The sequence below is a fragment of the Pteronotus mesoamericanus genome, unplaced genomic scaffold (genome assembly GCF_021234165.1).
Source record: "Pteronotus mesoamericanus isolate MK-2021 breed Mesoamerican mustached bat unplaced genomic scaffold, CSHL_Meso_final contig_246, whole genome shotgun sequence".
NCBI lineage: Eukaryota > Metazoa > Chordata > Mammalia > Chiroptera > Mormoopidae > Pteronotus > Pteronotus mesoamericanus.
Genome location: NW_026555104.1, coordinates 12,238,666 through 12,260,180, shown reverse-complemented (window position 1 = coordinate 12,260,180; position 21,515 = coordinate 12,238,666). Strand labels below are relative to the sequence as shown.

At 44.6% G+C, this 21,515-nt stretch overlaps 1 protein-coding gene across 1 annotated transcript in view; it reads right to left on the bottom strand.

Annotated features, from left to right (window-relative positions):
- Positions 1-20,465, bottom strand: part of NXN (nucleoredoxin) — a 138,854-nt gene extending 118,389 nt beyond the window's left edge. The window contains exon 1 of the mRNA XM_054573274.1: positions 20,014-20,465. Coding sequence (XP_054429249.1) covers positions 20,014-20,391 — 378 coding nt within the window. The 5' untranslated portion in view covers positions 20,392-20,465. The remainder of the gene's footprint in view (positions 1-20,013) is intronic.
- Positions 20,466-21,515: the final 1,050 nt, after the last annotated feature.

Here is a 21,515-nt window from a genome sequence, read left to right as displayed (position 1 = left end):
TTTCACAATAACTTTATTGATTTGGATACTCTGAGTATGTCGGTTATCTCCCACATGGTATAACATTGACTGTTCTCAATTAATGTCTCATTTTGATTGTTACCAACTTCAGCCGGTCTACCCAGCCATGGAGCATCATCATCCAGCAGATCTCCAGCACAAAACTTCGCAAACCACTTCTGCCACGTTCGATCAGTCATAGCACTTTCTCCATACATTGCCAAATCTTTTTTAGTTTCAGTTGCGTTTTTACCTTTCTTGAAATAATAATAAACTGAAAACGTCTTCTTCCATCTTCAATATTAAAATGGCTATACAAAAATTCACCAGTTTTGATAATTTTTTTAAATGCACCCTGATATGACAGCTGTCACAATACAATCTAACAAAATTGTTCCGAATGAAGTTAAAGACAACCAAGGACTACCAGGACTATTTTACGGGAAAAAAAACAAACGAAATCTTTGGCCAACCCAATACTATCACCTTGAGGTAGGTTAGGACTTCAACACATGAATTTGGGAGGAATGTAAATATTCAGTCCATTGCACCCTGCAAAGCCAGGACACAGCCATGAAATGTATCTCCTAATACTTCTCACATCTACTCCCCCTCCTTCCCATGCCCATCCCACTACCCTCCTCACCTCCCCCCACCCCCAGGTCCAGAGCTGCCCTACAGAAATATATGCAATCAAAAAATTTTTAGTAGCTACATTAAAAAGTTAAAAAAATACCCGACAAGTGGAATTACTTTTGACAATATATATTATTTAAGCCAATATATCCAGATTATCATTTCAACATGTAATTGATATAAAAATTATTCAGGTATTTTACATTATTTTGTTTCACACCCCATCATTAATACCCAGAAGATAGTCAACACATCACATTGCAGCTGGGACCAGCCACATTGCAAAGTGCTCACAGCCAAGGAGCTACCATACTGCACAGTGTGGCTCTGGTCTCTCTTCCTCAAGTCCACTGTCTACACAGCCACAGCGGTTTTTTATCTAATCTGATTGTGGAATGTCCCTGCTTAGAACCCTTCGGTGGCCTCATCAGGACACAGTCCCACACTCTGATGTCCCTCCATTTGCTGTCCCTCCTGACTTGCCCATCTGGCCTCATCCCTCACCACACACTCCTGTCTCTCACTTCAGGCTCCAGCAACGAGGAACTGTGAAATACTAAGATGTAACAGTCAGCATGGTATGATACTAATCTTGTTTTAAATATACATATTTACATGTATGCATATATTGTATCAGGAGTACAGATGACAGATATATATTTGCATTAAAAACCCTGGAAGGACGGGCACTAAAATGTAAACAATAATGATCTCTGCTTGGTGTCATTTGGATTTTAAGTATTTTTCCTTCTGCAAGTTTGTATTTTCTAATTTTTTAAATAGCCCCGGGATTAAAAAGGAGGGGAGAGTAAAGGAACTTGCTACATGACTGGGCCCAAAAGCTAAACAGTATTAAGTTACAGAGGTTGTTCTGCACATTTAGGATAATATTTTGGAAAAATGGATATAGTTGAGCTTCATTATTCAAGAATTCTGTATTTGTGAATTCACCTACCTGCTAAAATTTTTTGCAACCCCCAAATCAATCTAGCAACACCTTTGCGGTCACTCAGGGACATGCACAGGATGGTAAAAATCTGAGTCGCCCACAACACATGCTCCCAGCTGAGGTTAAGCAAGGCAATACTCTGACTTCTTGTTTCCAATCATACTATAAACAGAGTCCTTTTGGCGGTCTGTTTAGTGCCACATTGCTATGCTTTTTTGTTGGTGATTTCACTGTTTAAAATGTCCCCCGAGCATAGTGCTGAAGTACTGTCTAGTGCTCCTAAGTGCAAGATAGCTGTGATGCATCTTATGGAGAAAACACATGTGTTAGATGAGCTTCATTCAGGCACAGGGTACAAAGCTGAGACCGAAAGTTCAGTATTACTGAATCAACAGTTTGTATTGAATAAGGTGTCTTTAAACAGAAACACATACAAAACAAATTCCATACACAGTGACCGCAGAGGGAGATAACCATGCATGCATACGGTCACCTTAGCTCCAGGGCACCTCTCCTCTCCGCATATAGCAAACTGCAAGCCAGGGCTTCAAGGAGATCTGTGCTGGCTTTCAGGAAGTACTTAAAGGCATAGCAAGAAGATTCAGTACTAAGACCTGGCTTCAGAGACGACTGCCTCTCTAAGTTTCAGAACATCTCCATTCTCCCTCCATGAAACAGCGGGCCTGCCCCAGCAGCCCCCTTTCCAAACTCTTTTGGCCGAAACCAAGTATGTGTTCAGGGCTGCCCCACGCTGACTCTCCTCTTCTCCTCTCTGGCTTCTATCTTCTTGCTCAGGTTGGAATAAATAACCTCCTCAAAGCACAGGGCAAATTCTGCTGACCCTGTTCCCAGGGCCAGCTGCCAAGGGTTCAGATCCCAGCTATCCCTCAACACGGGAAGGGCGCTAACTGCCTAGACAGGCCCCAGGATAACGTGCCTCCTCTCCCCTCCCCACTGGCCCAACAGGAAAAAATATTGTGGGCCCGAGTCATCAGAATGGAATTTCTCTTTAACACTTCAGAGTCTCATCAGCCCAGATGCACAGATTGAAGCACCTGGCTCTTTCTGAATTCCTTTCTTTACATTTCCCATATTTCAGCCCTGGTAATCCTGTTCTTAAGTGCTCCGTGCTGTTGTTCAGGGAGGTAACATGTTTGTTTTTACAGCGATGAGTTACAGCCACTTGAGGCTTTCCACAGAGGAGGTCTGACCGCCACCCCGGGCCTGGCCCCGGCCCTTCCACAGGAAAACGGCTCTGCTCTCAGAACCAGGGAACTTGTCCTGCTTTCTAGAGGCCAAGATACACAAAATTACTCAGGAAAAATAGGACTGCAGCATTTCCCTTTTTCAGGATGCTTATCTCTCTGTTCTAGGAACAAAGTATGGCAATGTATCACAGTCCCTGGTTGGCCTTTTTTTTTTTTTTTTTTAAGGGCCACCGGGAGAAATGCCAGGGAACACCACCAACCCAACAATACAGAGACCTAGATCCTAGAAGCTGCTCCTCTCTGGACCTCAGTCTCCTCACCAGTTTAACATTCAACGACCACATCGTCCCGGGTTATAAAATAAGAGCATTTGTTTAATTATGATTATAGCACAAACATAAAGAAGAATGCATGCCTTTGTTTAACTTTCAGACTCACCTTTATGCTTGGAATTCCATTCCTCTCTCCACCGGAATCCGGCCAACTCCTCAATTCTCAATCCAAACCACTCATTCTTTCTTTCAATAAATATTTGTGCCAAATATTTATTAATAAGTTATACCGAATGCATTAAGTATGAATGACACAGTGATGAAGAGCAGCGTCCCTGCCCTCTGGAAACTTTCTGGTCTGCGGGAACAGTAGTTACTACCTTCAACCAATTACGGCGTGCCTCCCACGATGCTGAAAGCTTTTGTATCATGTGCCATCTCAAATCTCCACGGCAACCCTACAAGGTATGCACTGTTATCATTCCAGTTTTACAGATGGGGCAACTGAGGCTTGGAAAGATTAAAGTAACTTGCCCAAGACCTCAAAGCTAGAGAGTAGGAGAGAGGGAGCTGAGCCAGGTCAACCACGTGAGGGGTTGGCCTCTCTGGCTGCTGTCTGACCAGGTCACAGGACTCTAGGTTCTCAGAGCAACCTCCTCCCACACCAGACCCTTTGGAGACTTTAAGTGTGTATATATATCATGCCTTATCTCCCCAACTAAACTATAAATGCCTGAAAGAGCAAGGACTCTGTCATTCATTTCTCTGCACCCTCACACTGCCTGCGGCAAATTTGATACTCCAAACACATGTGACTGACCAAGGCTGGGCAGTGCCAACACAAAGCAATGAGAAGCACAAACCTGATTTGATAATAGAACACATACTGAGTGAGCAACCCGGTCTGGGAGCTTCTTAGTCCCTGTCATCACTCCCCCACCTCTCCCCAGCACTCCACAGTACTGGGAATTTCCCAGGGGAATTTCCTTTGCTTTACTTAACAAACAGAAGCCATTCACCCGGAGTTTGTTCTTTATGATCTCAGGAGGAGCACAGACAATGCATTTCTGCAGCCGGCCCAGGATGCAGTTCTTAGGTTTGAGTTCGGCCACCTTGGTAGAAACGCATCTGTTTCTTGCTACAGGGCACGTCTGGAATCCAGACCCCCTTTGTCACTCCCAGCCCAGACCCCTAAGAGAGGCCACTGCCACCAACAAACGGAACACCGCAGTCAGCTTCCCAGGGTCCTCGCACAAGAAATCACACCTCCAAGTCAGCATCACCTAAAATGTCTTTTCCTGGCCATCTGCCAAAGGAACTTTTGTTTTCCTTATAAAAGGTAAGAACGTTCCCACTGAGCACGGGCAGCCTCTGTCTCTCATCAGGTTTCCCACGTGCGCCGTCCTTCTCCGGCCGTGCGTCGTCCTCCGGCCGTGCTTACTCTCTTCAGCTGGATCAAATGATCTCTCTCCTTCTCGACTTTCCCCTTCATTCCCACATGCGTTATTTATATCCAGAATATCTTTCTTTCTTAATCCACTGGACTATCCTCCCCCTCATTTTAAAAGGTCACTTTCAAGTTCTTCTTTTCTGAAAGCCTTCTTGAAGTAGGGGGCTGCAAGCTAATTCTTTTCCCCCACGTTCCTTTGCTCAATAAGATGATTATGTGCAAGGTTCCTTACTCGCCTTCTGAAGACACCACCAAACTACTAACTAGATCAAAAGGAGCGCAAAACCCTACAGGAAAACAAGAGTTCAAAAACTAGGCGCACACTCTTTCAGGCAAAAGCATGATTATTTTGCCTTGGCTGGTATGGCTCAGTTGGCTGGAGTGCCATTCCATTCAACCAGAAGGTCACAGGTTTGATTCCTGGCCGGGGTACATGCCTAGGTTGCAGGTTTGGTCCCCAGTTGGGATGTGTGGAAGAGGCAACCAATCAACGTTTCTCTCTCTCTTTCCTTTCTCCTCTCTCTAAAATCAGTAAGCATGTCCTCGGGTGAGGATTTAAAATAAAAAAGGCACAATTATTTTCTTCACATATATTTATGTTTTCATTACAAAAGCGATTACATCCAGAACCTCTGAAAATCAGAGACCCACCACCACATACACCACTATCCTAATGCAACGATTAGCAAGTCGGGGTATTTATTTCAATCTTTCTTCTTGTATACCAGTTTAAACCCTGCTGTAGTCATGGTACCTGTATAATTCGGGATCTTGCTTTTTTGGCCACAATATCTGAAGTACAGAGTCCTATGTTCCAGCAAAGGTCATGAACTCTATTTGTCACAGCTGTTCAACTTGACTCTGAAAGCTGCAACGTGCCCACCATTCCACACTGAACTCTGAGAGCATTTCCAATGTCTTCCTATCACACACAGCTTTAAAGAGCACCTTCAAGGTCTGATGAGGCAAGCATCATTATAGTTTTGTTCTGACCCATAGGATATACATTTAATCCGCATCTATGACTAATCGTTCAGAAAATACTCTCACTTCTAAGCTGACACTAATTCCCTTCCTGTTCTTTTATCAAGTCCCCTTTTAAGGTTTACTGGATCTCTGCAAAGTTTGCTTTCCATAATTTCTACTATCTATTTATCTATTGAATAAATCTATTTGACTCCCATAGCAACCCTCTGATTTTTCATAAGTGACTTGCCTACATAAATCTACACCAAATGAAGTCTAAGTTTTTTCAGCTGCCCCACACAGGAAAGAATGAGGAATGTTCAGGAAGGGTTGTGTATGACACTGGGTAACATGACTTTTGTTGTACTATTTGTACATTTTTCTCAAAAAAAAAAAAAGAAGATACATTCCAAAGTTGTAAAGGAATGTTTCTAAGTAGAAGAAATCTCATTTTGAACACCTCTTAGAAGCTTACTCTCTACAATGATTTGGCTTAATAAAATGAAGATCCTTCTATAATGAAAATAATGGCCATAGTCTCTTTATTTTACCTGTTTCCTAACTTTAGATTTTGGGGTGATAGATTTGCTAAAAATGCAGCACACTTTAGTGAATAAAAACCTGTATTAAATGCAAGTCATCTAATGCTCGTCACCACACAAGGCACCGCATAATGGAAGTGCCTGGCGGAGGGAAGTCTTTTGTCCCTGTGGAAACCCATGTACCCTTGGAAGGGAAGGCTGACAGCCTCCGAGAACGAAGCTCTTAATTAATCCGAACGGCAGGGCCCAGCAGTGGGAATTTCACAGACATTGTCTTCCCCCTGCTTTGTGTCGGCCCCAAAGGGGGCCCCTCCCAGAGGACAGGGAGAACTGCCTTTGGAGGTCCCTTCACCCACCCTACTCCAGAGCCTATCAGCCTAAGCCATTTTCCTTCTAGGGATCGAGAGGAGCGTTTTGGGAATTCTGTTCCTTGCTTCTGTGTTGGATTCATGACTTGAGGTACACATGGTACAAAGTAACCATAGGGCTACACTAATGACATTTTTAGTCTTTACCTACCTGAGACAGAAGAAGCAGTACCTGTCAAGGGCAGCCAAAATATGAGCAAGATCTAGTTAAGAGACTTGGTTAAAAAATACATAGGTGTGTGTCAGGGCCCCCCCCTCACACACACACACTTGTATATGTATGATATACCTCTGAAGAGACACACAAGAAACTGATCATGGCGGCTTCTTCAGGGAGGCAAACTACGGTCAGCGGTAGAAGAAAGACGTACTTTTCCCTGCATGCCTTTCTTTTCACTCAGATTTCCTTTCACATGTCAAGGCACTATCTTTTCAGAAAATAAAAATTATTTTCAAATGCTTAATCTATTTGTGTAAAAAGCACTTAAGCATAGATAGTTATATACTCACTATATGCTTAGTATTTTTCTCTGGAAGAACATACAAGACACTATGAACAGTGGTTATCTTTGGAAAGAGGATTATTTTTACAATGAAAAAATGAAATGCTGGCTTTCTCTTGCATATGGAAAAAAGTTACTAAGTGGAAAAACAGTGTTTAAGTATATGCTGAGTTAAGGAATATAGTAAATGGCTTTTTAATATAAACAGCAGTAAAGCCATAATTCGTGCTGTCTACACACACAAACAAATCCGCTCTCCCTGGGAAGGCGTACCAATGTCTTGTTCCAGGCACTGGATCCGCCTGGTAACTACCACCTCTGTGGCCGTGTCAACCGAAGAACAGAATCAGATGATCTCAGAAGAAAAGTCACAAGCTGAGCCTCCACAGGAAAGCAGTGCTTCAAAACGTGCTTCAAAACGCCCGTGTTCCACCACAGGCCCTGCAAATTAATACTTTCCACAAACCCAAATGAAAGACAATATGCTCAAGTGGTATTAAGTGGTATTTTACTCTTAAGAACGTTTGTAAAAGCTTAAAACAATGCACCCGAGGGTTGAAGCCTGCGACCTTCTGCAAATTTAGGAAAGTGACTTCCCCCAGGAAAAGTGTTTTAAGGCACTTAATTACAATTTATCCTAATGCCTAACATGCGAAATGTCAGAATACTGAGGTGCCAAACTGTAAAGCCTGTAACAGATTCATGTGTAATCTTAAATGTGCAAATACACTTGGGTAAGAAAACAAATCCATTTTAAAATAAGATAAACAGTTCAGAGTAAATGGACTGATTCGTCCTAAAAAGTCAAATGTTAGACAAACAAATCTACCCGCACAAGGACACTGGGTTGCTTTGTAGCTAGTTACTGTCTCTTGCTAATTTTGAAACAAAATGCCACACTTAATTAGCCAGCCAGATTCTCTTCCAGCGTGCGCCTGATGGGGAGAAATGGCATTAAGGAAAAGGCTCCCTTAGGCGCTATTAGTGCCCTAATGAGACGGTGGGGGCAGGGGGGTGCTGGGCTGGGGACAAGGCAGCCACTCTTAGCACACAGCCTCCAGAAAGTACAGGCTCTGGGCCTCCTGGACAAATGGGGTGTTCTCAGCTGCACACTGACTGTCAGGGGTGCCTGGCCACAGTTCCTCCTACAGAGCGCTCCGCAGGAAACAAATGTAGCAACGCTCCACACATGCACAGCTGATCTTGCAACTCTTCCTTTAAGGTATGAATTACATCCACCAGGGAGAAAATATGCCCATAATATCACCTAACTGTTGTCAGTGATTTCATCACCAGCAACTAACAGATGGAAGGAGTATCGATTTTCAAGAGGGCAAAAAGGGGGGAGAATCTGCAAACTACAGATTGGTGAAGTTGACTTCAACCCTTAAATACGACCCTATAGCTTATTACAGTTATTAAACCCACACTTAGGAAAAGAAGACCAATTGAGAGGCAAGCATGAGTTCAAAAACACAGGTCATTTCAAACCATCTCGTTCCTTGAAATGGAAACAGCAACTATCTAAGTTACAGAAAGCTATCAGTTAAGATCTCCCATGATAAAAACATTATCTAGGTGGAGAAATATGGGCTGAATAATAACACAGTTGTCAGGTTTAGAAGTGATTGGACTTAAAGTTGGTTGAAAACTAACTAACCTGGAGGAGATCTCTAGTGGTCCGCCCAGGAGTGCGGGTGGGGGGTGGGGAGCGTCCGTTCCCAGACTTACTGACCATCTAGAAGGGATCACATCATTCAGAGCTCAGAAGGGGCTATGACCGTTGTGGATGCCCACAATGGCATACAAAAAGATTTGAACAGGCTGCAAAAATTGATCACATCTAAATAAACTGATTCTTAGATATGGTAGATATAAAATTTGGGACTATTCCCATTTGCTCAGGTGTAAGACTGGTGAAACAGACTTTAGAATTTAGGTTGACAAAAAGGTCAGTGAGTCAATGCAGTGTGATTCGGTTGTCGGAAGAGCTAATGCAATCTCAGGCCATGATAATGTAAGTCTAGATAATATCTAGAACAAAGGCTGTAATAAGCTTACTCTTTGTGCTTGAGGCACACCACACTGGAGTCTGTGTTCAGCTTTGGGAACTTTCTCTCTCCCTCTCTCTTTGAATCCTCATGCTTATTGGTTTGAGAGAGGGGGGGAAGGAGGGAGAGAAAGAGTGAAACGTCAATGTGAGAGAAACATCACTTCAATCTGTTGCTTTCATATGCACCCAGACCAGGGACCAAATATACAGCCTAGGCATGTGGCCTGATGGGGAATCAAACCTGCAACCTTTCAGTTTACAGGACAACAAGCCAACCAGCTGAGCCACAGGGGTCAGGGCTGGGGACTACTCTTCATGAAAGGTCCCAGACAAACCTGAAGAGGGGTCAGGTACAAATGACCAGGATGGTGAGGAAACCTGAATCCATATCATAAGAGAAACGGAAAAAAGACCAAGGAAATCTCATTTGGCAGAGAGCAGGGTTGTCTCCAATTCCTTGAAGGCTTGCCAGTCCCCTGGGAGAGAATGGCTGATGTCAGAAAGGCCTTCTCAGGAGATGGTAGGCTGCCGCCACTAGAAATACTTCAGCAGAGGCTGGATGACCACTTTGCGGGCACGAAGGGGCACGCTGTCACGGGGTTCGCCTACAGGACTCCAGTGATCTTTTTGAAAACCAAAGCAGACGTGTATAGTTCCGCTCGCCCAGCATCTTGGTCCCCTCCCTCTGGTAACGCACCCTCATTTTCCTTAGGGAGCCGCCCCAGCCTTCCTGATTCAGCCCACCTCGTTCATATCCCACTTCTGGCTACACAGGTGTGGGAGGGGTCAGATTTGGCCAATCAGAGTATTACACTCTGGCCGGGCTAACAGGTTCTAGGATGGCAGGGTGACCAGGCTGGTCTCCTGTGGGGGCTCTGAGAGGACAGGAAGCAAACGCAGAGCTGAGGGTGGCCCTTACGTCATCACTACGAGGAACACCTGCCGGAGGTCAGAGTGGAGAAAAGCAGAACGCAGAGATGGAGAAAAGGACAACCGGTCATGAGGACAGCCCTGGAGCCACCCCTGCCTATAAGGTGACCTACACCTGGACTTCTCGGCTGTTGGAGGCCAGGACACTTTCAATCTACAGACCTAGATAAAGGGGAAGATACGGATGAGAAAAGATTAGGAATGTGGCAAAGAAGTTGGCCCGAGACAGAGGAAGTTTAAATGGAGGAGAACCACAAACAACTGTTATGGGGAAACTATGGGTTAAAAAGCAACTTAGACAAGACAGAGCTCCCAAAGGTAATGTGTAGACCTTATCTGGATTCAAACAAGCCAACTTAAAAAAATTATGAGAGAGCTGGGGACACCTAAATGCTGACTGGATATTTGCGGATACTAAGGAATCACTGGGTTTTGTAGGTATGATATGATGTTGCGGTTATGTCTTCTGAAGAGTCACTTACCGAAATGTTTATTAAGGAAGCATAGGCTGTCCAGGAGTGGCTACAATGCACAGTATTTTGCGTGTACAATGTGCATTTTCTTGCCCAAATGTTTAAGGGAAAAATAAGGACGCACGCTATACATGAGTAGTACTAATTCTGTATCTCTATAAATGTTTTTAATTCTTTTATTTATGCTTATGCGTTTAAAGTGTAACTCTAGAAAGCAACAGCGATATCCATATGCAAAATAATACCCTGGAAGATGACAATCGGTTTTGTTTCAATAAATAAATAAATAAATTTGAAAACTGAACCAAAAGACTTTTTCCCCCCCTGTAAGTTTGGGCCAGAAACGGGGGTGCACATTACACAGGGTAGCACATTGTACACGGCAAAATATGGTAATTCAGTGAGGAGTAGGTGGTAGGTGTCCACGAGTTTACGATCATTGTATCTGGCGTTGTGTACATAAGGGTTCACTGCACTGTTTCCCCTGCCTATGTGATGTTTGGAGTTTTCCATAATAAAAAGTTAAAATAAATGGCAGCAGAAATAGGCACAAGCCCATGTCTCTCCCCTATTCTCTCCCAGCTCGAAAGTAAAAATAGAATCCATTAAGTAAAACTGAGCACCCAATTAGTCAAAGGGCCGGTCTGGAATTCTACCCATATTCAAAGACATGGGTAAGTCCTCAAACGAACAACTGACAGGTAATTACTGCTGCCCTAGTAAGAAATTGAAGAGAAACCAGATTATTTAATAGGCCACTATGTGCAAAGAACCAGGTGCTGAGAATTGCGGGGGAGGGAGGTGATACAAAGAATGGAAAAAGCCGAACGTTCTTTTCTCCTATAATCTGAATAACCATAAAATATGGAATGAAATCCAAGTGCCTGGGGTAAACATTTAAATGGCACTTACCCGGCACCAGGCACCAGGCTCCGTTCTAAACACTTTTCAAATGTTAACTCATTTAACCCTTAACAATCCTGTAAGGCAGGTACTATCATCTCCATTTTACTGACCAGGAACTAGTGACACCCATTAAATAACTTGCACCAAAGTCACATTACTAGAAAGAGATTCAAACCCAGGAAATCCAGATCCAGCATCCATGCTCATCCAGTATGCAACTGATTTTAAACATTCCCTTATGACAATGAAATAATTTTGAAGGCCTATGGATATAAATGCTGTAACTTGCCGTCAAACCCGTGCCCAAGGCTGAAAAACGCTGCCCTCACTGCCACTCCGAGCTCAGAGGGTAACACTGTGATTTTTCCCTGTTGCACGTTGTTCTGCCCAATCTTTGTATTTCACATCAAACCCTGAGAAATGAGTAACAGATGAGGCAGCTGTGCTGTGAGCCACCACGATCAAAAGCAAACTGTCTTGATCTGATCTCGTTTAAAGGGAAAAAAAGGCAACGTCTTCTGATTTTAAACAGACTAAATCCATTCAGATTTTTATCCCAGGGATATTGACCAAAAAAGACAAATAAAAAACTGTAAAACCGATTCATCTGGATAAAATTCTCCTAGGAAAAACAAAGAGGGAAACCCTATCCCTTGAACAGCAAAACTCACCACACCCTGTTTTATGACTATTCAACAATGATCCAAGATAAAAGCATTATTAACTGTAAAAAAGTTCCTTGAATTTACCTGTAACTGGTGTCTACACTGAAGTAATCCAAAGGGGAATGGATGATATGTGACGGGAAGGAATGCTGCATTTGAGGCTTACACTGTTTTTTAAAAAGGATTTTCTAAGGAGTAGGTCATACAAAAATACATTGTATCTCTGGCCCAAGAGTTATGTCCAGCAAGCAGCCGAAAATTTATGTTTGCTTTTAATCACAGATGCCACAGAACAAAAGTTTCCATTACAGGGTTTCACTCCAGAATAACAGCACTCAGGCAACTTTCAATTACTATACTTCTTACTTGTCATAAAGCAGAAAGCACATGTTTGAAATTTCACTGGAAGTTATAGAACAGCAGTTTCTGAAAACCTCATAAAAGGGAGGACTGATTTGGTCCTAGGATCTCGGCAGGATACCTGAAGTTCAATTTTGTCTCTGAACAAAAGCACTAAAGCAGCCCGCAGGCTTTGCATAGGATAAAGGGGAGTTGGGGGCACTTCACTGGCTGATCTAAAAAAAGCCAAATCATTAAAAGGCCCTTCAAAACCACCACCACCACCACCAAAGGCAGCAACAGAAAAGTTCTGGCTCTTCTCTCCCCCAAGCAGCGGCAAATGCTTTGAGCAGTTAACCTACCTCTAACTTATTTCAGAGTCTATGCATATCTCGGTGAACCCACACCAAAAGCCATTTGTTAAAAAGAGAACTTTCGGCTCCCTCCTCTTCAATGGAGCGTATTTGATGTGAACACTTTTTAAGACACAACTTCATGAACAGAAAGGACTGAGTTGAATTTCAGAGAGTTCAGCTGAGGCCTTTCATGCAGCACCGTGACCCTGATCTAATAATCAGTTCTCTTAGCTTCAATTCTCCAACTCAAATATACTTTTAAAAATTAAATTGCTTAATATCTACTGATTACTAGTTGCTGGAAGAAGGTAATACACATGCATTTGGAGTTGCCTGGAATAAAGACGACAGAGAAACACCAACTATGTAAAAACTAAAAAAGCATGGAATGATAGGTCTGCAGATATGAGACTATTTTAATGCACTAAGATCTCTGACATGTCAAAAATAGAGGGCAGTCTCTTCCTATTTTTAAGCACAGAATTAGAGGGCAAAGTAGTTCCGCATCCATTTGCTCATTTAAGTGCTCTTTAAAGCACTCATTAAGAAACAAACAAAAACAAGAACGCCCACATACCGTGTGTGGGTATATTCGCTGGTACAATCAAGACAATTCTGTTGAGACCCAACTCTAATAGTAAATTTTTAAATCAAGCCAAGCGATAGTGGAAGTGCACATTCCAATTCACATGATGTGGAAACTACCATGCTTTCGAGATACAAATCTCCAAGTCTCGTGTCTGCTTTCTATGATCCAGTTCTTAGCCCTAAACACCTCCCTTTGGTTGGTTTCCATCCTCAAGGAGCTTACCATCTAATGAAAAAGAACATACACACACACACGCGCACACACACACACGCACACACACGGCGAATTACTAGGACATCTGTGCACACAATCTATGGATGCTATAAGAAGCATCCTCCCCCGAGGGAAAAAAGACAGGAAAACTTCTTAGAGCAGGGAACCAGGACTGAGTTTAGAAGTTCCAAACTCAGCCAGGTGGGAGGAGAGAGAGGACACTGTACAGGTGGGAGGTAAGGGAGAAGATCAGGCCAGGGCGCATGCTCTGACTCCAGAGACCATGAACTCCATGAACTCCTGAAGAACTCTTAAGCAGGGGGATGACATGATCAAAGTTGTTTTTTTTGGTCTTATCATTCCACTCCGGACACAGTCTGGAGCAGTGCTGACCAAGGTGGGTCTGCAGCCAGTGTCTATCCAGGAGTTGTTGGTGACTGGCCAAGGCAGCGAGGCCTGTAGAAAAATTGAGAATGAGCACTTGGAAACGTTTGCAGCAGCTCAACCTTACAGCAATGCCCAAGCTTATGATCAACAGCTCATCTTGCTGAACAGGACAGAGACCGGCCTGTATGGTGTCAACTCAGTGGGCAGCTGCAGGTGCTTCAAGCTGTATAGGCATCAGGTGTAGCAAGGCCACTTGTACTGGTGTGTGACTGACTAGAAATTAACAACACAAAACGTAACTGATTACTGAGTACAGAGAGTTTGAGAAGCTTGGCTAGAGTAGAGAGTCATTTCAGAGGTCAGCACTGGAAGCAAGCCGCCCCAGGAGAAGGCTGCTAGTACACAGTTGTCTGAATGAAACCAGAACTCAAATAGTGATGGTAGGGATGCAGAGAAAGGGTCAAAGTTGAGAGCAATTAGGTGATCAAATAGACGAGACGTGGTGCCCTTTTAATGTGAAGGGTGGAAGAGAATCAAGGATGTCTCCTAAGACTCAAGAATTCTTACTTACTCTTAAAATAGTGGCAAGATGTAAAGCAACAGTACACAAGAGCTTCATGAAAGTCAGGATCAGCAAAAAGATTCTAAATTCACTGCCATTTTCTTTGAGTGCCTTTGAATAAGCATAATGGTAAGTTAATGAAATACAGAAAACTAAGCGCCCTGGTGGTTAACCACTGGGGATTCAGGACGTGAAGAAAGAAAACACATCCTATGTGTCCCCCCCAAAAGGATATCATGCAGTAATGAGCCCGGTCTAGTTCAGAATGGAGCCAGCTGGAGCCCCAAGTCCTATCAGAAAAAAAGAGGACCCTTCCCACCGAGGGACTTGTTCATCCCCAAACCCTGTTCTATATGACACAAAGCCTTCTTTCTCCAATTCGTGCTGATATGAAAACAAGGACTCCCACCAAAAGGCAGGGTGATAAAAAGAGGGTAAGGAAAAAAAAAAACAAAAACCTAGAACAGAATAAAATCAATGACCCTAATCTTAAAATCCACTGCTTTTCTCTGAGCTCTGGCTCACGTTTCAACCATATCAGAAGATAAATTAATTAGCAAGAACTGTGGACAGCTAGTCCATGGGGCCTTTGCCGCTAGCAGGAAGACAAGTATTAAACCTGCAAATGCTACAAGTCCGAGCAAAGCTATCCTACAACATTCCAGAGCTGGGAAGGGGGCAGTTCCATCATAGGGGGCGAGGTTTCTGCTGCTCCAGAAACCCAGCACGGTCCATTTCTTCCCATGTGAAAGAGCAGTGATCCGCAACTTCCATGCTGCCCAGATTGAAGCAGCCACCCGTGGAAGACATGCCTAATAGCTTTGGCACACCACAAAACCATCACCAAGTACATAATTAATCTCTCTCAAGAAGAGCGTCTCATCATCTTAAAGCTGTTACCCTTAATCACGCCTAGCCTTCATTGATCTGCTGTCTCTGTTTTAAAGGCAAATAGAAGCATGGAGTTTAGTCAGTATCAGTACTATCAGTATTCTAAGGAACAGAATTTTTAACAAACATATATTCATTTGCTTTTGTTTCATTCTTCTAGGTCTTTCTACTCAATTATAATCTTTTCAAGGGCAACTCTTTCAACTGCTTAACTATATACGTTTGTATGCTCATAAAAGTCATTTGTTTGAAAAGTTAAAAAATACACCTCATAATAGTTTTGCAATTCTATAATGTGATATGTTCCAAAGGCTCAAGCTATGACATGAATTACCAAATTCCATGAGAATGTATTAACAAACAATAGCTAGCACTTACGGAGCACATATGATATGCCAGGCATGTGTATATTATCTCGTGCAGTCTTTACAACAGTCCTGCAAGGCAGGTGCTATGATCATCCCCACTTTACAGATGAGGAACCTGTGGCACAGACATGTAGGGTGACTTGCACAAGGTCACAGAGCTAATAGAAGGCAGAGCCAGGATCTGAACTCAGGTAGATGGACAAGAGTCTGTATATTTAGGCATTACACTAGACAGCTTTGTTATGCAGAGAAGAAAAATGAGATTAAAAATACATTACAAATAATGGAACAAGGAAAAAGCCTCTGAAGGAAAATTGCTCTTATTACTTTAATTGGACTGTTGTTTTTCATTAGACAGATCCAAGTCCTGGAGGGCACCTCTCCTGGCTGGCACAGGCTCCTTATGTGGAAGGCAGAAAACCCCATGCCTTTTTGCCATCTTTTGCCATACTGATCGAAAAGTAGTCTGTCAAAAAAAAGAAAGAAAAAGAAAAGAAAAAGCCCTGGCTGGTGTGGCTCAGTAGAGCAAGCACTGGCTTGCCAACCAAAGGTCACTGGTTCAATTCCTGGTCAGGGTACAAGCCTGGATTTTCAGCGTGCAAACTTGTTCATCAATATTTCCTGCTCTCTATTTTTCCCTCTCTGAAAATAAATGTTAAAATCTTAGGAAAGAACGAAAGAAAGAAACAAACAAAGACAGTAGACTGTCAGTGTTGTAGAAATCACTCTCTCAGTGGCTAGGTGATTTGGATTTAAGGGAGAAAGACTCGGGAGAGATAGATGGGGCTATAAGACTCAGTTGGTACAAAATCTTGCCCATCCAAAGGACCAAAGGGATTCAGGTGAATTCTAGGCCAAGCTGCTGATTTAGTCTGAACCAAAAGAAACACACAGAGCAAGCAACCACACAATGTAGTAACACGATTCCCTTATCCTAGCTGCAACAGGTAGACCAGGGGTGCTGGACCAGAGTCCCGTGAGTCTGCCACTCTCCCACCCCGACCTTCTCTTGCCCTTTGTCAGGCAGGAAGTTCTAGGACCAAGCCAGACCCCAGCAAACCTGTGCCCTTTAACATCCGCACACCCACACCTGATCAAATGTTTCCCATCAGGCAACCAGCCCAGGCAAAGCTGAGTCCTGTGACTTTAAAACCAAAACCAGGGCTCTCCTCTGTGATGCTAAAGTAGATCCTGGAGATCAACTACCCAGTTCTGACAACTATGTAACTTACACTAATCAAATGAGATAGATCAAATCCCAAAAGTCAAAATCTTCACCACTTTCCAACTATTCATCACCTTCTCTCTCTCCAGAAATTGCAAAAATGTTTACCAACAAAACAAAAAACAAACCCACTTAAAACCAGTCTAACTGCCTAAACTTCAGGATTATGTTTCCTCACAAAACTGCTCTTATAAATTCACTCAAAGATCTATTATCATCTAATTACAATTTTTATACAGCTATTTATATGTGTGTACTTGGAAGCCAGACAATGAAGCTTCAATTACTTTTGCACCTACCACTAACGCAAGTAGAAACAGGACAACCTTCCATCAACAGTTTTTTTTAAAGATGCCAGAACTCTTTTATTTGCTGTTTTCTCACAGCTCCAATCAAGGTGAGAGGAAACAGGCAAAATGCAGGCTTCAAATATATGGTCATCCCCAGACTTTCTTACTACATAAAAGGGGAAATTAATAAAAGAAGAAAAAAAGCAATACTACACGGCATTTTCTTTCTCCACCATAATTTTTCAATTTTCTTTAGAGAAATGCCAGCCAATAACTAATTAGAACCATATCCTTTGTTATCCCAATGGGAAGCAGTATACGAATGGTTTTAAAGAACAAATGTTAATGAGAACTTTAAAAAAGTAGTAATCTGGGACTTTGGTTTATCTTCAGTGCAAAACAAAGTTCTCTTCTTTAGAGACACTTTTATAGTTGGTGACTCATGGACAGGGCCCATCAACAAGGAGGTAGGTGTCCAGCCAGCCAGCAGCCTGCACTAGGGGTGCCCGGGACTTTTCAGTTGTTATCACGGAGCTGGCATCACAAGCTCACAGATTCTAAGCACCCCAAATTCAAACAAGCAAGACAAAAGCTCAAAATTACAGAAAAGGAATTTGTTCTACATGTCTTTGGTTTCAAGGAAAAATAACTCCTTTCAGAGTGAGTGCACAGCTTTTGTAACTTCCAAGAGTATGTTTTCCATAAGAAACACAGCTGGAGTCTTTTTACCTGGTTGTATCACCTCAAATAAGAATGTTTCTGGCGTAAGATCTTGAGCTGCCTATTCATGAGCATCCAAGAACAAAAACTGCAGCCTCAGAACTGGACTTGTTTTAGAGAACAAAGTAAACAGGAAAACTCGGAGCAAAATAATGAAAATTTTAAATGCTAATGCGTCATGGTTTGGGCACGTGCACATTCTGAAGTGTGTTTTCAAATGAGGGTCTGCCTTGTATCCTCCAGACTCAAACTGGTAGAATTAGCCGGTCCAGGCTGGGGCCACAGACCACACATTTTTTCGTGCCAAGGGACTAGCCAGAGGACACAGAGACCCTGGCATGGCCTCTGTCCTATCTAACATTCTCCTTTTTCAAGAAAAAGCTCAAAGTATTTGCAAAACATCTAAATTTTCTCCATATTTTTTACTATACAGTGAATTTATTTCCCCCACTGTGGGAATCACAATAGGCCTTAGGTCTGTCACATTTTACCATCCTTGTATGTTTGCAAAAGCTAGAAGTCACTGGCATTACCCAATAAGGACATTAGTTAACTCAGACTTTGGTCTACTATAGAAACCTGCCATAATGATGAAAATGTTATTTGGTAAATCCAAAAAAACCTATAAATACAACCACTAAGGAAAACAAAGGGTTCCATATTGTAAAGCAAAAAAGGACTAGCCATTCATATTAATGCACTATCAAATGTATAAATCAAAGATGGACAAAAATCATCTAAAAAGTGCTTAAAATGCCAAGTTTTGCCTCTGTGTGGTTAGTGAGCCCATGTTTTTCCAGTGTTACATGTAGAAACTCTATTTGTTAAACTGTATTTCATACTTTAAATCCCAAGTCTGTACCTTACACTGCATCAAGACAGATGATTTACTGGAGACATTTGGGGTCACAGTATAAGCCTTCTGCTCTCACTAAATCTAAATCATGCTTCTCAACAAGATTCTATACACATAAAACAAATACACGGCATGCCATTACCATCCTCCCTAGAAGAACCTTCAGGCCCCCAATACAACCCGTCTCCTGTCCATAAACTGAGACTGTCCTCAGAAAAAAGACTGGATTCACACGTTGCATACTAATGAAGCAAGAGCACCCCAAAACTTTTTGTTTCAATTCATAACAAAAATTCCTGAATTCCTTTTATTAAAACAGAAATCTTCATCCAACAGATACACTCAAAAATCCAAACTAACTTCAGTAGTAAACTGGAAGGAATGAGAAATTGACAGCGAAGTATATATAAATTTCCCCAAATCCTAGTTCTTCCGGTCAACCTGCACCTATGGGATCAGTTCAGCGTTTAATTCGAAGCCTGCCAAGACGACAGTGGCCCACCAACCAAGCAACTACGACCTGCAAGAACGGTCTGTTCCTGTGCCTGGGAGGCATCTGGGGAGAATGGCTGGACAGCCAGACAATGAAAAGCTCCCGGGTGGCCACTAGTTCAGCCGCGGGTGCAGAGAGAGTGGGAAAGGGAGAGGAGTGAGTTCCCTTCTTGCCTAAAGCCACGGTCAGCGGCCGCTTCCCCACGGTGCAGGGAGGCCTGTCCTGGGCCTCTGGGTCCAGGGTCCCAGGGAAAGGGGGCCCCAGAAAAGCAGATTTCTCTCGAATAGAAACTTCCTGGTTTGGGCATTATGGGTAGGGGGCTAGCGCCCTCCCCCACCCACTACAGGTATCCGCAAGAAGTCCCGCGGCTGAGGGAAGAAAGCGGCCTCTCCCTGCACCTCTGGACCGCGATACGAGTCACGGAGTAGGGACTCCCAGGGCAGCCACCCTCTACGCGAGGCTCCCAACTTGTGGGGACAGGGCTATGGACTCCACAGGACGCAAGCCGGGGTTGGGGGACCGAGGGGTGTCAAACTTCTCCCGCGGACGCGGCCTGGCACAGGCACCGAGGAGTTGCCGCGGGAGCCCCAACCCGGCGGGGTCCCGGGATGGGGGCGGGGGGCGGGCACAGACAGAGAAAGGGAACACTGAGGGACAGGAGGGGAAGCGAGTGCAAAGATGAAGTAGGGGGCAGAGGGGACAGTGGAGTGGGTTGGCGGGCGGGGGAAGGCGAGGACCGGGTTCCTGGGAACGCGCGGGTGCGCACCCAAGCCCAGGGCGCCGACGAGGCCCGCGCCGCTCACCTTCCTGTGCTTCTCCTTGTAGGGCAGCGCCAGCCACGGCATGTCCCGCACGAACTCCTGCCACTGCCGCTGGTCCTGATCTGAGGACACGAAGACGATCTCCAAGCGGCGCCGCGGCTCCGGCTCCGCGGCCGCTCCGGCCCCCGGCCCCGGCCCGGCCCCGGCCCCGGCCCCTGGCCCGGCCGCCGCGTCCCCCCGCAGGCGGCTGTAGAAAGCGGCCAGGCTGGCGCTGAGCTGCGCGCAGGGGGCGCTCAGGCTGCAGCCGAAGTAGAGCCCGAGCAGCGAGATGCCGCGGGCGCTTAGCGAGTGCACGTCCACCTCCTCGCCACCGCCCGTCACCAGCTTCTCGCCGAGCAGCTCCTCCAGGAAGCCCGACATCCTGGCCCACCGCAGCCCCGGCACGCGGGCGTGCAGGCGGCGGCCACCCGGCTCCCTCGGTCCGCGCGGCTGGCAGAGGCGGCGGCGGCAGCGGCGGCGGTGGCGGGGGCAGCAGAAGAGCCCCGCCCACACAGGGCCGCCCACGCCACGCCCCTCCGGCCCGCCCCTCGCCACGCCCCCTCTTGGTAGTCTGGCCGCGCCATGTGTCCCGGCACTGCCCGCAGCTGCTGAGGCACCAGGTGCCGACTTCCACTGCGTGGTCAAAATGCTCGGGGAACAGTGCTGGCGTGGAAGCTGACCGGAAACGCTCCACTCCAACGGGAATGCCCGGGCCTAAAGAAAGACGGGTCCGCTGAGCCCGCCTTTCCGAGGTTGCTGGACTTGGCCTCACCCCTCCCTTCATTTCCTCTCCCCTTCCAAATTCTCAGTTCTCTCTCGACTTCTCCCAAAGATTTCCACGGTCCCCCCACCCGAGTTCTCTTACCCTTATTCTTATTCCTCTCCCTCCTCTCTCTCCCTACACAAAGCCTAACCCTTCGGCCATTTCGTACTCCACTGACCTCTCCTAAGTCTTATAGAACTTACCACCTTAATGACACAAGTATCATTTCCTCAGGCTAGGTTTTGCAGGGCACTTACTCCTCTATATGTGTTGTATTCTCTCCTATAAGAGGACTGGAGGACGCCACCTCATTTTCTTTTGTAGTTTCTGATCTGGTGCTAGGCACACGTGAGGGAATCCATAACACTTGTGGGTCGATCGCAGATCGTACTGTGGGATTTCAACCCACAGGCCGCAGCCGCCATTCCCCACCAGCCAGTGGCTGTCGTCCATGTCCATAAGTGTATGCAACAGATGCCCCAGCATCTTTAAATCAACGCTGGCTGCTCTCCTGAATGGGTTCCATAGCTTATACCAGGTCTGTCGATAGTTGAGAAAAATTCTAGGGATTTTTTTTTCTTCTTCTTCTTCTTCTTCTTCTTCTTCTTCTTTTTTTTTTTTTTTTTTTTTGGTGCCAGCTGGCAAATGCTACCCTTAGAGAGAGCCTGGATTAAACAGGTGGTCTGTGGCAAATCTGCTGGCCACACATACACATGCACATACCGAAAAAATAAAATGTATA